Raw genomic sequence first — 20,568 nt, forward strand, 5'->3', positions numbered from 1 at the left:
TCATCTGAGGCCCCAGTGAGGGCTGGGCCAGCATGGGTTATGCAGAGAGGGTAAGGGAGTAGAAGTGTACAGAACTCTGGGCCCCTCACCCCTGCTGCAATGAAAGAGCTCCAATTTCATTTATATTACATTTTACATATTAACCTTTCTGACAAATTTTCTTTGGAACAAAGAATTACACAGCTAAAACATGTTTGAAACTTTCCTCTGGAGAAGGCTAGAAGCCCATGATCCACAGTCTGACAAATGCTTAAAACTGAACCCTGAACAGTAATAGTCTTTTACTAAGGAGCTACATATGCCAGTTCCTGGGTTTTATGTTTTTTAAAATTTTCTTGCATGCAAAATCACAGCCTTAGACCTAAAAGAGAAAATACTTTAGCCAAACATGCTGTGAAAGTTTTGAATATAATTAAATGCTAAGTAAAAAACATTGGTTAAAAAATGCACTAAACTTTTTTCTTGACTGTGACATTTAGTAAAAAGTTTTGAACATTTTAGAAAAAGATAACATTAAAGCAAAGCTTAAAAAAGGATATGGTTCTTGCGATATTTCAGTAAGTTTAATCTTGGTTTGTCTAGGGGCTTTGGAAATACCAGCTAACTCATGCATCTTAAGGTAATATAAAATCAGTGGACTCTGACGTCCAAAATTGAAGAGCACACGGTTAAACTCTGGACCAGTGCTAATATAATGGGACTGTAAAGGGAAGAAAAAAATCAAGTCAATTATTACTTTTATGTGTTTTTAAAGAACTGTAAATAAATATAATTTCATTGTAACTATAAATAGAGTTACTATTCGGCATATTAAAATAAAAAGAAACTCTGTAAAGCAACTTTTTAAAAAAAGATTATTATTTATTTTAGAGAAAGAGTGAGTGAGCACAAGCGGGAGGGGCAGAGAGAGAGAGGGAGAGAGAATCTCAAGCAGGCTCCCTGTTGAGTGGGGATCCCCATGTGGGGCTCCATCTCAGGACCCTGAGATCATGACCTGAGCCGAAATCAAGAGTCAGATGCTTAACTGACTATACCACCCAGGCACTCCAAGCATCTTCTTAATTAAAGAAATTTACTATAGTATGAATCTATGGGTTCATGCAGTAAGACCCTTCTAGCCTTCTTATTTATCAGCTTGATAAAGGTTAATAGAGATTATTCTGTCTGAAGAACAGAAATAAGAAAGAAGAAAATGAACAGAACTCCAGAAAAAGGGACAGGAAAAAATGTGAAGAAAAACATGAAAAAAGAAACCTCCAAACATTTGTGGAAAACATATCCAAGAAACTTAACTTTAAGTAGGAAAAATACTCACCTAGACACATCATATTCAAAGCGTTGAAAGACCAAAACAAAAAGAAAAATCTCAAAAGCAGCAAGAGAAAAACAACATCTAACAGAACCCCAATAAGATTAAAAGATGAATTTTTATCAGAACAAAGGAAGCCAGAAGGCAGGTGGATAATGTAACCAAAGTGCTGATGGAAAAAACTGTTGACCATGAATTCTCTGTCAGGGAAAGTGACCATAAATATAATTGCTTATTACTGGCTTCTTGTGGGATACAAGGTCAGTATAGCAACTATGCATATTATGTCTTTCCTCCATTTTTGTAATGCGTAGATGAGAGATTTATTATTTCCACTTCCAGTGAGGAAGTAAGATTTTATTCTCTTTTGCTTTTACTAATACATGAAAGTTCTCTTGTGTTTCTTTTGCTTATGGTCACTTTTTCATGGCTTTCCTTCAGAGATGCTCCATAATTATTTTGAACAGTAGGACTAGCATAATCAAAAGCAATTCTTTGATGGTGAAAACTCAATGTCAAAATCAGACATATTTCCTATTATGTAAATAATTTACTCCATCTCCATCTCCCATGAAAATTCACATTAGGTTATATCTAGCCTGATCTTCTTTTTTTTTTTTAAGATTTTATTTATTTATTTTTTTGAAATCTTTTTTTTTTAAGATTTTATTTATTTATTTGACAGAGAGAGAATGAGAGATAGAGAGCACGAGAGGGAAGAGGGTCAGAGGGAGAAGCAGACTCCCCGCCGAGCAGGGAGCCCGATGTGGGACTCGATCCCGGGACTCCAGGATCATGACCTGAGCTGAAAGCAGTCACTTAACCAACTGAGCCACCCAGGTGCCCTAGCCTGATCTTCTTAAAAAATTTTTTTATTTAAATTCAATTTAATTAACATATACTGTATTATTAGTTTCAGAGGTAGAATTTAGTGATTCATCAGTTGCATACAACACCCAGTGCTCATTATATCACATGCCCTCCTAATGCCCATCACCTAGTAACCCCATCACCCCACCCACTTCCCCTCCAGCAACCCTCAGTTTATTTCCTATAGTTAAGAGTCTTATGATTTGCCTTCCTCTCTGTTTTCCTCTTATTTTATTTTTCCTTCTCTTTCCCTATGTTCATATGTTTTGTTTCTTAAATTCCACATATGACATCAGATGATATTGTCTTTCTCTGATCGACTTATTTCACAGCATAATACACTCTAGCTCGATCCACGTCATTGCAAATGGCAAGATTTCATTCTTTTTGATGGCTGAGTAATCTTTAAATTGCATGCAAAATCAGACCAAGCTTTGTCTAGATTAAAAGGAAATGCTGGCTGTCTAGAAAGATGTTTTATGACCCTTTTTCTGGCTTCTGCCTTGGATATTGTAATAGAACCTAGATCTTACTGAAATTCTAGAAATAGACATTTCTGTTATTTTTCTGCAGTTATCCATTTTTAAAATAGGAAAACCACAGTTAATACCTGCTTCTTCCTCTCTAATGGCCCCTGATTTTTTAAGGGTAGTTCAACCTGACAAGAGCAGACCTAGGTATTAAATGCATATCCAGTGTTTTGTGAAGCCTTAGCCATTTTCTTAGATACTTTAAAGTGGAAGGTTTGAAGTTGCCCAAAGAACTCTTGCTAGAGATACTCCAAATAGCCAAAACATTTAGCAGAAGCTCCATTGCTTCCATCTACCCCACAAAAGACAATGGCAGAAAATTATCAGAAAACTTTAAGATTCCATCAAACAAGACTTTTATAGTCAAGAGTCAACCTAGTACTAAATCGGAGAACCAAGCAATCCTATAAACTTTGGAAGTGTTACAAGAGATGAGTTAGAAAGTCCAAGGGATGATTTTGGTGTTTAATTTTTTTGGTTAATTTATTAAAGGATAATTGCTGATGATGACTAGTAAGCTAAACTTTCATTTTTGAGGTTTGCCTGTGCATCTTGCCAATGTTCATAATGGCATTGGGAAGCCACAGGCCCCCATTCAACATCTGGACAACCCTTATGCTTAGAAAATTCTTTATGATGAATTGAAAACTGTCTCCCTATAGCTTTCACTTATGGGTTAACAAAAACTTTTTGGTTTGTACTGGTAAAAAAAATTTTTGAGCCACACAGAAAAAGCCTAATCCTGCTTTCCTACAGTAGCTCTCTACATACTTGAAAACAGTTATTATGGCCACCAGAGTCTTTTTTTTTTTTCTAGTGGAAATACCTTTAAATATTTTGGTGATTGCTGAAAAAATTTGGTTTCAAAGCCCTTCATCATCCTGATTATTTTCTATTCAGATCACTTCTGTTTGTCTACACCCTTTCACAATGTGGAGCTCCAAAATGAACATAATACATAATTGTTTAATCAGCATAAAGTAGATCCCACATGTCTGTTTAAATAGCTCAAGAATGCAGTAGATTTGGGGGTCAACAACATTCTGTGTTGATACATACAGAGCTTACTATAAAAGACAATTTCCAAATCTTTTCAGATGCCTCTATACCATGGCTTTATTATCCTATACTTATGGAGCTATAATTTTGGACCTTTATACTTTTTCCATAATAAAACTTTATCTCTAAGATACTTGATGCCCAATACTTGACTGTTGTAAACTTTTGGTCATCCAATGTATTTGTAGTTTTTCCAAGGTTTATGGCATCTACATATCTAATAAAAATGGCAACCGTATTTTTATCCAAGTTGTTGATGAAATAATCTACATAGGACAGGGCCAATGATGCAGTGATGTGGTGCATTACCAAAGGTGTAGCTGCAATTTGCTTTCCATCTTTTAACAGTGTAATCTGAAAAAGGTTGTTCAGTCAGTGATAAATCCACCTGTCCATATTTCTTCAATTTGTAAACAAGGTACAAAGGGCCATTTTTAGTGAATGCTGAAGATCACATATACAATTTCTATTACATTTCCTGATTTCTAAATCCAGCAATATTGTACGTGTCCCCCACCCGCAATGGTGTGATAGCATCATTGATCCCAAGTTGACTCCTAGAGATCACCAGTTTCTATTTTAAGTACTTACAAACCATTCTTGGCAGCACTGTAAATGTTGGAAAACATTCTCTATATCTGGATTATTAAAGATCAGGAAATATATGAAAACTGACTTCAGAAAGTGGTTTTTAAATAGGCATAACATAAAATTTATGGTCAGACTTTAGATAATTCAGACAAAATTTTAGCAACAAAGACTGCAACAAATTTAAAACCTAGTTGTCTAACAAAAGATTAAATTCAGAATACCAAGCCAGTAACCTCATCAAATCTTGGCTAAAGCAACACAAGATGGAAAAGTCCATAGGGATCTCTATTAGGGAGGCACAGTCAGAAACATGGAAAAACTAAGCAACCAAGACTTATCAGTAATAGTATCTACATATGGCCAATTATCCCAGGATCATGGCTTAAGAGGTAGGGACAGGTCAGCCATTGCTGAAAACTCTTATGAAGTTTTCCCTGCAACCTTGACTAGAACATATTAAGATCAGAGCCATGTTTGTATATCAACCCTAGGACAAGCAGTGCCAGAAGTTGAGAAAAGATGAATGCTATGGTTTTTCTTTTTAGTTTTGAGATGAAGATATTTTCAAAAAACAATAAGACTTTTTAACATTAAGATTATCCTCTCCAATAAATCACTTTTGATCATTAAATTTTTCTAAGATATATGTCAGGACTGTACTAATGAACATTTCCTATATGAAGATGTTCAACTAATTATAAAGCAAATTAAAGAAGTAAGAACATTTTTAATAATTACTATGCTCCAAACCTTTGTTGTTAGTCTTGATACAGTTGATTCTTCCTTGAATGTGGGCATTGTATATGCTCTTGGGTTCTTTAAAATTTTTGTCATATTGAAGTCTATAGCTAAAAGAGAAGACAAAATATTTTCTTAAATTCTGGCTTTTTTTTCCTTTACAAAAAGGCATAATACTTTTTTCTTTTAGCAATGTACTCTAAACATGGGAAGAACCAAAAATGGATGAGATCGAGGTTAAGATATTGTTATAGCTTGCATCAGTTAGAGGAAATAAATATACCATCTCATTTTTACTTAACAAGGCTTTAGAATTGATAAAACTCATTTACTTATAGTATATCATATTACTGTCACAAACATTCTGTGAGCTAAGTAAGATTTTCCACAATTTACAGGTGATAGAACTAAGTGTAGGAAATTGTATGACTCTAAGCTATACCTCTAAGGTATCATTTAAGACACAGGCCTAGGTCTTTTGCTTCAGAGCCCAGAGCTTTGTCCACGACCCTCTAGTTTAATGCAATAGGAGGGTTGGGCCTCTGCATGTTAGGGTCCACCTTTTCCATATACTGGCAACAAACCCAAATAAGGAAAGACTTGGTAAATTTTCCCTGCAAGCAGCATGAATATACATGAAGGTAACAAGGGAATCTTGCCATGTCTAAAAGAAAAGGAGAACTGTATGGTTTAATTGGTATGTCAATCAGCCTAAAAGAACAAGCTAGTTATTAAGCATACTTAATACAGAGCAGAGAAAACAGGTAATCTGAGGTTTGTACTAGATTGTGGCACTGATTATTATTATCAAGTACCAGGTAGACTAATTGGATCTACAGGTTGTAATGTTGATGATAAAGCTCTGAAGAGTTAAGGAAAGTCACTCAGATTGATTTTTGACACTAGACATTCAAAGGTATTAGATACAAATCTGAAATGCTAGAGGCAAGTAGACATTTATCTCCGACAAAGGAAAGAATTGGTTAGGAACCTGAATTTTAAAATTTTGAGTGGAACCAAGGTTATATTAAGTTGAAGTTAGAATGCGCAAGAAAGGTAATAAACCATATGATTTATTTTTTTTAACACATGCTCAAAAACAAACAATCTCTTATAGAGGGGCATCTGGCAATATCTACAAAAATACAGACGTATTTTCTCTTTTACCCAGCAATACCTCTTCTGAGACTATATCCTATACAATCTCCTATGTAAGTATGAGAGAACACAAGTACAAGTGTATTGATTGTGGCATAACTTATAAAATTTAGGCATTATAAACAACCCATGTATTTAATAGTAGTCAAGTACTAGTTAAAAAAACTGACGCACCCAATTTGATGGAAAACTATGCAGCTATAAGAAGAAATGAGGAAGATCCCTATACTGATTTGAAGAGATCTACAGGTCATATCATTAAGTGATGAAAGCAAGGTACAGGACAGAGTATATAATTTAATTGAATATATACAGTGTGCTAACTTTAGTATAAGAATATATTTCATTTGCCTTTATTTGTATAAAGAAACACTGGCAAGATAAGTAAAAAAACCAACAAAAATATTCTCTGGGAGGAATAATTAAAAAAATAAAACTTGCTCATTTTGAATCATTCTTAAATACATATTTAGGTAATATTACTTAATTTCTGGTCTCTATGAACAGACATAATATTAAGAGGACTTCTACTTCATGTTCACTGTACCTACAAAAAACCCCTTACTTTTCAGAATATTTAACGCTGGTTGTAAAATCAGTCAATAGAAGGTCATATACATTAATATCAGGCAAAAATCCCCAGCTGGAAGTAATGGCAAAAGACAAAAAAGTAAGAGATACATAAAAAACACAAAGCAAGGAAATTTTTGGAGTAAAAGTTTCAAAGAAAAAATTTACAAAAAAAATCCTACAAAAAAGAAAAACCCCACCCAGATATGATAAGAGTAATAGTAATCTTAAAAATGACTATATTTATTAGCTTTTTTCTCCTATAGTCCCCTAATCCATAATTTATTTTAGGTGGGAATATCAATTTTCCCCCAATTACAGTTTTCATATATCCTCTGTTCTCATATCCTTAAAGGCTTGAGAACAAGATCATCTGAAAAACCAAAAGTGATTCTATTTGATAAAACCATAAAAAAATATGTCTCAGGGCACCTCAGTGGCTCAGTTGGTTAAGTGTCTGACTCCTAATTTCAGCTCAGATCATGATCTCAGGGTTGTGAGATGGAGCCCCATGTTGGGCTCCATGCTGGGTGTGGAGCCTGCTTAAGATTCTCTCTCTCCCTCTCCCTCTGCAGCCCCTTACCTCCACTCTCTTTCTCTCTCTCTCAAAAAAAGTCTCAACTGTTCTTACTAGGCTTCAGAAATTTCACTAGTGACAAAATATTCTACTCTTACTCCACCTACATTGGAAAAAATTCATTTTCATAATTATAATTATCCCCTTTTTATTTTAGGGATTTTTTTAAAAAAAGATTTATTTATTTATTTGAGAGAGGGAGAGAAAGAAAGAGAGGAGCACACACAAGTAGGGGGAGGGGAAGATGGAGAGAATCTCCAAACAGACTCCCTGCTGAGCATAGAGCCTGACACAGGGCTCTATCTCACAACCCATGAGATCACAACCCGAGCCAAAACAAAGAGTTGGACAGTTAACCGACTGAGTCTTCCAGGTGCCCGCTCCTATTTTAGGGATGTTTAAAAGGGAGACACTTATGCAAGTAAGTATGGTTATCTCTATCCACTTTTGTAATTTTCACTAATAGTCTTTCTGAGATGCAAATAACATATATCGGCAAAATTAAACTTCATACAGGCCATACATATTAATACAATTATTAAATAAACTATAGAAACAGAAGAAGTGTTACTCAGAGACTCATTTCAGAATATATCTAACTTAAATTAGAATTACTCTTAGAAAGGGACTTTTTCTAGTACTGAAGTATAAGGGGAAACAAAGGAAAGAGAAAACACAGGTAGTCATTCTGCAAAATATATGTGATCTGAGCAAATAAGAAATAAAACAAACATAATTTGGTTTCAGTAATATAGGAAAATGATACAATTATTTTGAAAAAAGTATTGCATACCCATGAATATGTTCTTTTTTTTTTTAAGATTTTATTTATTCATTTCAGACACAGAGATACAGAGAGAGAGAGAGAGAGAGAGCATGAGCAGGGGGAGAGGCAGAGGGAGAAGCGGGCTCCACGCTGAGCCAGGAGCCTGACGTGGGGCTTGATCCCAGGACCCTGGGATCATGATCTGAGCCACAGGCAGATGCTTAACCATCTGAGCCACCCAGGTCCCTGAATATGTTCTGTCTTATTGCATATATTTTCTTATCATGCTTCCCAGATTTTTTCAGATCCTTATACATATACTTCCCCAAGTCCCTTCAATCTTAGCATTTGCAGACCCAATGATAGGTTTGTTTACATATTAGACCTCAAACAAGTTACATCTGTCTACATAGCTATATGCAGAACCATTCTCCCATCTCTCTATACGCAATTTGTTTTAAATTAGCAAAATGAAGCATTAAGGACTTCTTCACAATGCTCTAAGGTACAATTAAATTTCTTCTCCTAGTAATGTTAACATAACATATATAATTGCGAATAATCTCACAGAGACATTAGAGAGTTTAAGTGCTTACAAATGTACTTTGTTAACTATGAAGTGCTATATGTATGTAAGGTAGCACTAGCATCCTTGGGTTCACCAACTTTGAGCTAAATTTAATATGTTCAAGACACGAAGATTTTATGTGTAATAAGATAGTGATCCATATCACATTAGTTTCCCAAGGAAAATACAATATTATTACTTTATTTTGGCTTGGGAGTTTACTTCTTTCTATTACTTTTTTTTTTTTTTTAAGAGAGAAAGAGAGAGATAGCAGGAGAGAGAGGGAGAGAGAATCTGAAGCAGACTCTGCCCTGAGCATAGAGCCTGATGCAGGGCTTCCTCCCATGACTGCAAGATCATGACCTGACCCCACACCGAGAGTCAGATGCTCAATTGATTGAGCCACCCAGATGCCCCTCTATTACTTCTTACTATGAATTATATCTGTGTCTTTAAGGACAAAATCATTGCTTAGACAAGTTATAGGGGCAATGTGAACAGTTTTTAAATATTTCTATGGTTTTGTACAAAGAACTAAGTGACAAGTATCTGAAATAAGGAACTAGTATATTTATGAACTAAGGCTCTATGGAGCCAAACATTACAAATCTAAACCAAAATAGCTTTTAAGCTTGACTTGATCAAAGGTGTTTTGGAAGGAAACTAGACCCATTTTAACTCTTTCCTGTAGAATGGAAAACATTTAAAAAAACTAACCACTAAATGGGTTCTGAAGCAAAAATTAGAACATATTGTCTGGGAAACTCTTTTTTCCTGTATCATATGTAAATTTATCTACATAAGAACTTTTAAAAAGATATAAAAATTAAGACTAATTTCATTGTACATGGTAACACAAAATATAATTGCTAAAAATAGTAAAATTGAAAGGAATTGGGATTACCTTTATTTTATAACCAAGCCTTGACAGTCTTGCCTGGTGTCATAAAAATTCTTTACATTCTTCAGATTAGTGATTATATGAACTTATTATTGATGGGGTGTAAGTTGAAACTATGTTCCCACCATTCCACATCCTAAAATGTTCTATAAAAGAGAAGGCTAGGGCACAGACTTTCGTGGCCACTACTCTGAGGACCCATCTCTTGAAAACCTGGTTCTGGTAGCCAGCAAGGTTTGTGTTCATGGGTTCTATAGGACAGTAGCAAACAAAGAAACAGCTCTGAATTGGCTATCACCCCAGGGCTCAACGCAGAGAAACAGACAGAAATGTCCATCTCCTAATCTTCTCCTGAAAGACATATATTTGCATATTTTCAAAGCTACTTCCTGAGGGTCTGGCTTCCACTCAGCCTGAGTCTAAATATTGACTGAGATCCTTCCCTTTGGGATACTGACAGTTCTTGACACACCCTCAACTACTAGGAGCCACTAAGAACAAAGTAGGCTGCTTTAGCAAATTACAAAGATTTGAGAAAAACCAAGAGGTAGGGCAGGGTTGAATGATAAGATTCATCTCCTACAAAAGGCTACTCCTTCAAGACTGGGAGAGGTGGCTGTTTTACCTAATGCATGGAAACCAACAGAGAGAGTCTAGGAAAATGAAGAAACAAAGGAATATGCTACAAATGAAAACACAAGTTAAAACCTAAGAGGAAAAAAACTAACAAAACAGAGATAAGTGATGTACTTGATAAAGAATTCAAAGTAAATCATAAAGGTGCTCACTGAGGTCAGGAAAACAATGCATGAGCAAAGTGAGAATTCCAATGCAGAGATAGAAAATATAAGGAAGTACCAAACAGAAATCACAGAGCTAAAGAATACAATAACAGAACTGAAAAATACAATAGAGGGGGTTCAATAGAAGACTAGATGACATGGAATAAAGGATCACCAAACTTGAACACTAGGCAGTGAAATTCATCCAGTAAGAACAGTAAAGAAGACAACGAGGAAGAAGGAGGAGGAGGAGGGGGAGAAGGAGGAGGGAGGAAAGGATGGGGAGGAAAAGAGGAAGAACCAAGAAGAGTAAAGAAAGATAGCTTAAAGGATTTATGAGGCAACCTCAAGCAGATCATATAATATTTGCATTATAGGGGTCTCAGAAGGAGAAAAGAGAGAAAAAGGTCAGAAAACTTATTTGAAGAAATAATAGCTAAAAACTTCCCTCACCTATGGAAGGAAATATACATCTAGATCAAGGAAGCCCAGAGTTCCAAATAAAATAACACCAAAGAAATCCACACCAAGACACATTATAATTAAATTCTCAAAAGCTAAAGGCAAGGAGAGAATCTTATATGCTGCCAGGGAAAAACAACTTGTTATGTACAAGGAAACTCCCATAAGATTATTAGATTTTTCAGCAAAACTTTGAAGGCCAGAAGACAGTGACATGATATATTCAAAGTGCTGAAAGAAAAAAACCTGCCAAACAAGAACACTCTACCCAGCAAAGTTGTCCTTTAGAATTGAAGGAGAGATAAAGAGTTTTCCAGATGAACAAAAGCTAAAGGAATTCATCACTGCCTTACAAGAATGTTAAAGAGACTTCTTTAAGCTGAAACCAAAGGATGCTAATTAGTAATAGGAAAACACATGAAAGTATAAATCTCACTAGTAAAGGTAAATACATAGCAAAATTCAGAATAATCTTATGTTGTAAAGGTGGTGACTTAATCACTTACAAATCTAGTATGTAGGTTAAAAGACAAAAGTATTAAAAATAACTATAACTCAATGATTTGTTAATGGATACATAAAGTAAAAAAAACTTGTGACATCAAAAACATAAACCATGGGGGAGGAATAATAATGTAAAATTTTAGAATGTGTTCAAACTTAAGTTTTTATCAACATAAATAGGTTGTTATAAATATAAGTTGTTTTAGAGACCCCTGGGTGGCTCATTCGGTTAAGCATCTGCCTTTGGCTCAGGTCATGATCCCAGGGTCCTGGGATTGAGTCCCACATTGGGCTCCTTGCTCAGTGGGGAGCCTGCTTCTCCCTCTGCCCCTACCCCCACTCCTGCTCTCTCTCTCTCTGACAAATAAGTAAATAAAATCTTAAAAAAATATGTTATTTTATGTAAGGCTCAATGTAATCACAAAGCAAACATTTATTTTTTTAAGAGGTAGAAACTATTTATTTTTTTACATTTTATTTTATTATGTTATGTTAGTCACCATACAATACATCATTTGCTTTTGATGTAGTGATCCACGATTCGTTGTTTTTGTATAACACACAGTGCTCCATGCAGTACATGCCCTCCTTAATACCAATCACTGGGCTAACACATCCCCCCAACCCCCTCTCCTCTAAAACCCTCATTTGTTTCTCAAGAGTCCATAGTCTCTCACGGTTCATCTCTCCCTCCGATTCCCCCCCCTTCATTGTTCCCTTCCTTCTCCTAATGTCCTCCCTGCTATTCCTTATGTACCACAAATAAGGGAAACCATATGATAATGGACTTTCTCTGCTTGACTTATTTCACTGAGCATAATCTCCTCCAGTCCCATCCATGTTGATGTAAAAGTTGGGTATTCATCCTTTCTGATGGCTGAGTAATAGTCCATTGTATATATGGACCACATCTTCTTTATCCATTCGTCTGTTGAAGGGCATCTCGGCTCTTTCCACAGTGTGGCTATTGTGGACATGGCTGCTATGAACATTGGGGTGCATATGCCCTTTCTTTTCACTACATCTGTGTCTTTGGGGTAAATACCCAGGGGTGCAATTCCTGGGTCATAGGGTAGCTCTATTTCTAATTTTTTGAGGCACCTCCACACTGTTTTCCAAAGTGGCTGTACCAACTTACATTTCCACCAACAGTGTAAGAGGGTTCCCCTTTCTCCACAACCTCTCCAACATTTGTTGTTTCTTGCCTTGTCAATTTTTGCCATTCTAACTGGTGTAAGGTGGTATCTCAGTGTGGTTCTGATTAGAATTTCTCTGATGGTTAATGATGATAAACATTTATTCATGTGTCTGTTAGCTATTTGTATGTCATCTTTGGAGAAGTGTCTGTTCATGTCTTTTGCCCATTTTTTGACTTGATTATTTGTTTTTTGGCTGTTGAGTTTGAGTTCTTTATAGATCTTGGAAATCAGTGCTTTGTCTGTAGTGTCATTTGTAAATATCTTCTCCCATTCTGTGGGTTGCCTCCTTGTTTTGTTGATGGTTTCCTTTGCTGTGCAGAAGTTTTTATCTTGATGAAGTCCCAAAAATTCATTTTTGCTTTTGTTTCACTAGCCTTTGGAGATGTATCTTGAAAGAAGTTGCTGTGGCCAATGTCAAAGAGGTTACTGCCTATGTTCTCCTCTAGGATTTTGATGGATTCCTGTCTCACATTGAGATCTTTTATCCATTTGAGTTTATCTTTGTGTATGGTGTTAGAGAATGGTTGAGTTTCATTCTTCTGCATGTGGCTGTCCAGTTTTCCCAGCACCATTTATTGAAGAGACTGTCTTTTTTCCATTGCATATTTTTTCCTGCTTTGTCAAAGATTATTTGACCATAGAGTTGAGGGTCCATATCTGGGCTCTCTATTCTGTTCCACTGGTCTATATGTCTGTTTTTGTGCCAGTACCATGCTGTCTTGGTGATCACAGCTTTGTAATATAGCTTGAAATTGGGCAATGTGATGCCCCCAGCTTTTTCTTTTTCAACACTTCCTTGGCAATTTGGGGTCTTTTCTGATTCCATACAAATTTTAGGATTGTTTGTTCCAGCACTTCGAAAAATGTCGTTGGAATTTTGATCGCCATGGCATTGAAGGTATAGATTGCTCTGGGTAGCATAGACATTTTAACAATGTTTATTCTTCTGATCCATGAGCTTGGAATGTTTTTCCATAATAGGTGTTGATAATAATTTCTAATAATTGTTTCTATTTCCTTGGTGTTAGTTGTGACCTCTCCCCTTTCATTCATAATTTTATTAATTTGGGTCCTTTCTCTTTTCTTTTGGATAAGTCTGGCCAGTGGTTTATCGGTCTTATTCTTTCAAAGAACCAGCTTCTAGGTTTGTTGATCTGATCTACTGTGTTTCTGGTTTCTAATTCATTGACGTCTGCTCTAATCTTAATTATTTCTCTTCTAATGCGTGGCATAGGCATCGTTTGTTGCTTTTTCTCTAGTTCGCTGAGGTATAAAGTTAGTTCATGCATTCAGGATTTTTCTATTTTTTTGAGTGAGGCTTGGATGGCTACGTATGTCCCCCTTAGGACCGCCTTTGCAGTATCCCATAGGTTTTGGACCAATGCGTTTTCATTCTCATTGGTTTCCATGAAATGTTTAAGTTCTTCTTTGATTTCCTGGTTGACCCAAACATTCTTGAACAGGGTGGTCTTTAGCTTCCAAGTGTTTGAATTTCTTCCAAATTTTTTCTTGCGATTGAGTTCCAGTTTTAAATCATTATGGTCTGAGAATATGCAGGGGATAATCTCAGTCTTTTGGTATCAGTTGAGACTTGATTTATGACCCAGTATGTGGTCTATTCTGGAGAAAGTTCCATGTGTGCTCGAGAAGAATGAGTATTCTGTTGTTTTAGGGTGGAACGTTCTGTATATATCTATGAGGTCCATCTGGTCCAGTGTGTCATTCAAAGCTCTTGTTTCTTTGTTGATTTTCTGCTTAGATGATCTGTCTCTTGCTGAGAGTGGAGTATTGAGGTCTCCTACAATTAATGTATTGTTATAATATGACTCCTTATTTTGGTTAACAGTTGGCTTATGTAGATGGCTGCTCCCATGTTGGGGGTGTAGATATTTACAATTGTTAGATCTTCTTGTTGGATAGACCCTGTAAGAATGTTATAGTGTCCTTCTGTGTCTCTAACTACAGTCTTTAGTTTAAAATCTAATTTGTCTGATAAAAGAATTGCTACCCCAGCTTTCTTTTGAGGTCCGTTGGCATGGAAGATGGATCTCCATCCCTTCACTTTCAGTCTGGATGTATCTTTAGGTTCAAAATGAGTCTCTTATAGACAGCATATGGATGGGTCCTGTCTTTTTATCTAATCTGCAACCCTGTGCTGTTTTATGGGAGCATTTAGGCCATTCACGTTGCGAGTGATTATTAAAAGATGTGAATTTATTGTCATCATGTTGCCTGTGAAGACCTTGTTTTTATAGATTGTCCTTGTAGATTTCTTTTCTCTATCACTCTTGGGGTCTTTCTCATTTTATAGGACCCCCTTAATATTTCTTGCAGGACCAGCTTAGTGGTCACATATTCTTTCAGTTTCTGCCGATCTTGGAAGCTCTGCATCTCTCCATCCATTCTAAATGACAGCCTTGCCAGATAAAGTATTCTTGGCTGCATGTTCTTCTCATTTAGTGCCCTGAATATGTCTTGCCAGGCATTTTTGGCTTGCCAGGTCTCTGTGGATAGGTATGACATTATTTTGATGTTCCTCCCTCTGTACGTAAGGAATCTCTTCCCCCTAACTGCCCTTAAGATTGTTTCCTTTGTTCTAAGATTTGCAAGCTTTACTATTATATGCCAGGGTATTGGCCTGTTTCCCTTGATCTTGGGAGGGGTCCTCTCTGCCTCTAAGACGCGAATGTTTGTTTCATTCCCCAGATTGGGGAAGTTCTCAGCTACGATTTGCTCAAATATATCTTCTAGTCCTCTCTCTCTCTCCACCCCCTCAGGGATTTCAGTAATTCTGACATTGCAACGTTTCATGGTGTCACTTATTTCTCTGATTCTATTTTCATGGATTCTGAGTTGTTTTTCCCTGGCCTCCTCTTTTCCCCTTTTGTCTATTAATTGGTCTTCTAGGTCACTAATTTGTTCTTCTGCCTTGTTTACCTTAGCTGTTAGATTATCTAGATTAGATTGGATCTCATTGATAGCATTTTTAAGTTCTGCCAATTCAGCTTTCACTTCTGCCCTTAGAGACTCTATGTTGCCATTAATTGATTTCTCCATTCTAGCTATTGTCTTCACAATTGCTAGCCTGAATTCCATCTCTGACATCTTGGTTGTATCTGTATCCATTTGTAAATCTCTGGCATAAGTCATAATCTCTGAGTCTTTTTATTTTGGGGGTTCCTCCTCCTAGTTATTCTTTTGAGGGGTGGTTGAGGGAATGTATAAAGTCCAAATTATTGACCACAACCCAAGCAAGATGCATCTGTTTTATAGGGACCTTAGGGTTGCTGGCCTCTTGTTTTCCCAGCCTGTCTTCTGGGGGAGGGGCCTGCCATGCTGTTACTCAGGCAACCTGCTTTGGGCAGAGTTGTCCTGCTCCCCGTGGTGATGGATGGGCTCAGTGAAAACGGGTTTTTTGGGGCTTTTGTTCTCTGGCGGCTTTCCCTGGTGGCTTTCTGTGTCTCTTCTGAGAGAGCAGAAGAGACCATTTCCAACCCTCTGCCTTAGAGCAGAGAGAATGCAGTCTGTTCTTCAGTGAGCTCTCCAGGCCACACTATCCCTGTTTCTGTCTATGCTGCTATAAACTGCAGTGTCCTGCCCCTCAGTAGCACTCCCAGTCTTTGACTCCATGTTGGGGCTCGTCTCTGCCCTTTGTGCTTCTAAAACCACCAGCTGCCCCCATTTCACACGTGCAGTCCTGCCAATCCGGGTTTCGGTCCAGGGGGCTACCCTAAAGTCCTTTCCCTTCCTACTGGTCTGCCCCATCCCCAGCATGGGAGGCTATTGCTTACCAGTGGTGTAGGATCCCTATGTCTCAGCTCCCTCCCCCTTTCATTTATCCTCCAAAATCTGCCTACAGAGGGCGCCTGGGTGGCTCAGTTGGTTAAAGCGACTGCCCTCGGCTCAGGTCATGATCCTGGAGTCCCCCGGATCGAGTCCCACATCGGGCTCCCTGCTCAGCAGGGAGTCTGCTTCTCCCTCTGACCCTCTTCCCTCTCGTGCTCTCTATCTCTCTCATTCTCTCTCTCTCAAATAAATAAATAAAATCTTTAAAAAAAAAAGAAATTCAAAATCTGCCTGCAGAATCACAGCTCCCCGCTTTGTACCTTGAAACCAACTGCCTGCGATATTCTGTTTGTAGAGATCCAGATCTATCTTCTTACATCTCAGGCTGATTTTGTGGGTGTTCAGAGTGGTCTGGTAGATACCTAGCTCCATTCCCGGGACCAGTTAGAATAGGGTCCCCTATGACTTCGCCATCTTTTCCCCCTTCCACAAAGCAAAAATTTATAGTAGATACATAATAGATAGAGAAAGGAATCTAGGCATACTACTACAAAAATATCATATCACAAGGGAAGAGAGTAAGAGAAGAAGAAAGGAACAAAGAAATTACAAAACAGCCAGAAAACAATTTTTAAAATGGCATGAAGCACATGTGTATCAATAATTACCTATAAATGTAAATGGACTAAAATTCTCCAATTAAAAGACAGAGTGGCAAATGGATAAACAGACAAATAGGACCCATCTATGTGCTGCCCACAAGAGACTCACTTCACATGTAAGGACACACACAGACTGAAGGTGAAGGATAGAAAAAGATATTCTATGCAAATAAAAACTGAAAGAAAGCTGGGGTAACTATACTTATATCAGACAACATAGACTTTGAGACAGACTGTAAAAAAGAGACAAAGGTCATTAAATAATGATAAAGGGGTCATTCCAACAAGAGGATATACATTTGTAAATATTTGTGCACTCAATATTTGAGCACCTAAATATGTAAAGCAAATAGTAACAGAGCTAAAGGGGAAAATTGACAGCAATACCATTATAGAGGGGACTTTAATACCCAACTTTTATCAATGGATAGATCATTCAGAGAGAAAATCAATAAAAATCACTGGCTTTAAATGACACATTAGACCAGATGGATTCAACAGACATCTCTAGGATATGCCATCCAAAAACAAAAGGTTACATATTCTTCTTAAATGCATGGAGAACACTCTCTAGGATAGTTCATATGTTAGGTCACAAAATAAGTCTTAATCATATCACAAAATAAGTCTGAAATCATATCAAGAAACTTTTATAATCACAATGGTATGAAACTGAAATCAATTACAAGAAGAGAACTAGAAATTTCACAAATATGTGGAGATTAAACAACATGCTACTGAATAACTGATGGATCAAACAAGAAATCAAAAGAGAAATCAAAAAATATCTTGAGACAAAGAAAATGGAAATACAGCAGACTAAAATGTATGGGTTGCACCAAAAGCAGTTCTAAGAGGGAAGTTCATAATGAAAAATGCCTATATTAAGCAACAAGAAAGATCTCAAATAAACAACCTAATTTTACACCTCAGGGAACTAGAAAAAGAATAATAAAGTAAGCCTGAAGTTACTAGAAGGAAAGAAATAATAAACATCAGAGCAGAAATAAATGAAATAGAGATTATAAGTAGAAAAGATCAATGAAACTAAGAACTGGTTTTTTGAAAAGATAAATAAAATAGACAAACCTTTGGCCTCATCAAGAAAAGAGGATGCAAATAGAATCAGAAATAAAAGACATTACAACTGAAACCACAGAAATACAAAACATCATAAGAGACTACAGTGAATAATTATATGCTAATAATTTGAATACTCTAGAAGAAGTCAGTAAATTCTTGGAAACTTATAATCTAGCAAAATTGAATCAAGAAGAAATAGATAGCCTGAATGGGTCAATAACAAATAGGGAGACTGGAGTGGTAATAAAAGAATCTCCCAATAAAGGAAAGCACAGGACCAGATGGCATGAATGGCTGAATTCTAACAAACATTCAATGATGAATTAATACAAATCCTTTTAAAACTTCCAAAAAATAGAAGCATTTTATGAGGACAGTATCACCCTGACACCAAAGCCAGCCAAAGACACCAAAAGTAAGGAAAAGTATAAGCCAGTATCTCTGATGAACATAGATACAAAATTCCTCAATAAAACTCTAGCAAATCAAATTCAACAACATGTCAAAAAGATTATATACCATGGGCGCCTGGGTGGCTCAGTTGGTTAAGTGACTGCCTTCGGCTCAAGTCATGATCCTGGAGTCCCGGGATCGAGTCCCGCATCGGGCTCCCTGCTCAGCAGGGAGTCTGCTTCTCCCTCGGACCCTCCCCCCTCTCATGCTCTCTCTCTATCTCATTCTCTCTCTCAAATAAATAAATAAAATCTTAAAAAAAAAAAGATTATATACCATGACCAAGTAGGGTTTATCCCTGGGATACAAGGTTGGATTAACAAATGCAAATCAATCAATGAAATACATCACATCAGCAGAATGAAAGATAAAAACCACATGATCATCTCAACAGATGCAGAAAACATATTTGAATAAGTTCAACATTCATTCATGATAAAAACTCAATAAAATAGGTATAGAAGAAATTGTCTTCAACACAATAAAGTTTGTTTATGAAAAACCCATAGCTAATATCATAACCAATGGGGAAACACTTAGAACTTTTTCTCTAATATTCAGTACAAGGCAAGGATGCCTCCCTCGTGTTGCCACTTCTATTCATCATAATACTAGGAGTACTAGCAAGGGTAATCAGATGAGAAAAAGGAATAAAAGGCATCAAAATTGTAAAGGAAGAAGTAAAGTTATTTCTGTTTGCAAGTGACATGATTTTATTTTATTTTATTTTTTATTTAAATTCAATTTAGTTAACTTTTAGTGCATTATTACTTTCAGGGGTAGAATTTAGTGATTCATCAGTTGTATATAACACCCAGTGCTCATTACATCAAGTGCCCTCCTTAATGCTCATCCCTCCACCCACCTCCCCTCTAGCGACCCTCAGTTTGTTTCCTATAGTTAAGAGTCTCTTATGGTTTGCCTCCCTCTTTGTTTTCATCTTATTTTATTTTTCCTTTCTTTCCCCTATGTTCGGAGGTAGTTCTATTTTTAACTTTCTGAGGAACAGCCATACTGTTTTCCAGAGTGGCTGTATGAGTTTGCATTCCCACCAATGGTGTAAGAGGGTTCCCCTTTCTCTGCATCCTCACTAACATCTGTTGTTTCCTGAGTTTTTAATTTTAGCCATTCTGACTAGTGTGAGCTGGTAGCTCATTGTGGTTTTGATTTGTATTTCCCTGATGATGAGTGATGCTGAGCATTTTTGCATGTGTCTGTTAGCCATTTGTATGAAGTGACATGATTTTATATGTAGAAAACCCTAAAGATGCAATTAAAAAAACTGTTAGAAGTAATAAAGAAATTCAGTAAAGATGCAGGATACAAAATAAACATAAACAATCAATTACATTTTTCACACCAACAATAATTTACTTGAAAAAGAAGTGAAGAAAACAATCCTACTTATGATTGCACCAAAAAGAATAAAATACTTAGGAACAAATTTAACCAAGAATGTGGAAGATCTGTACACTGAAAACTATAAAATGATGGTGGAAATAATTGAAGAAGACACAAATAAATGGAAAAATATTTTCATGTTCATGGACTGAAAGAAATATTGTCAAAATGTCCATACTAAGCAAGCAATATACAGCATCAATGTGATCCCTATCAAAGTTCCAGTGGCATTTTTCACAGAAACAGAAAAAACAGTCTTAAAATTTGTATGGAGCCACAAAAGATCCCTAATAGCAAAAGCAATCTCAACAAAAATGAACAAAGTTGGAGGCACACACTTCCTGATTTCAAATTATATTACAAAGCTACAGTAATCCAAACAGTATGATACCAGCATAAAAAAAGACACATAGATTAATACAACAGAAAAAAGAGCCCAGAAATGAACCCAATCATATATTGTACATACATATATAATCAACTAACTTTTGACAAGCATGTCAAAAATACACAGTGGGGAAGAGATAGTTTCCTCAATAAATGGTGTTGGAAAAACTGGATATCCGCATGCAAAAGAAAGAAACTGGATCCCTATCTTA

General features: G+C 36.4%; 1 protein-coding gene across 3 annotated transcripts in view; it reads right to left on the reverse strand.

The window, feature by feature from the left end:
- FAM227B (family with sequence similarity 227 member B) overlaps positions 1 to 20,568 on the reverse strand; it is a 206,131-nt gene that overhangs the window by 8,843 nt on the left and 176,720 nt on the right. The window contains exons 12-14 of one of the 3 annotated variants that reach the window (XM_073876975.1): positions 5,110 to 5,207; positions 646 to 700; positions 249 to 361 (exon numbers count right to left, since the gene is read on the reverse strand). In XM_073876975.1, coding sequence (XP_073733076.1) covers positions 348 to 361; positions 646 to 700; positions 5,110 to 5,207 — 167 coding nt within the window. In that variant the 3' untranslated portion in view covers positions 249 to 347. Of the gene's footprint in view, positions 1 to 248; positions 362 to 645; positions 701 to 5,109; positions 5,208 to 20,568 lie in introns of those variants that run through there. The other 2 variants (XM_073876976.1, XM_073876977.1) reach the window with 2 other exon arrangements.

This window comes from Callorhinus ursinus, unplaced genomic scaffold, assembly GCF_003265705.2.
Source record: "Callorhinus ursinus isolate GAN/ISIS: 27379988/994484 unplaced genomic scaffold, GSC_fseal_2.0 scaffold25, whole genome shotgun sequence".
In the NCBI taxonomy this organism is placed as follows: Eukaryota; Metazoa; Chordata; class Mammalia; order Carnivora; family Otariidae; genus Callorhinus; species Callorhinus ursinus.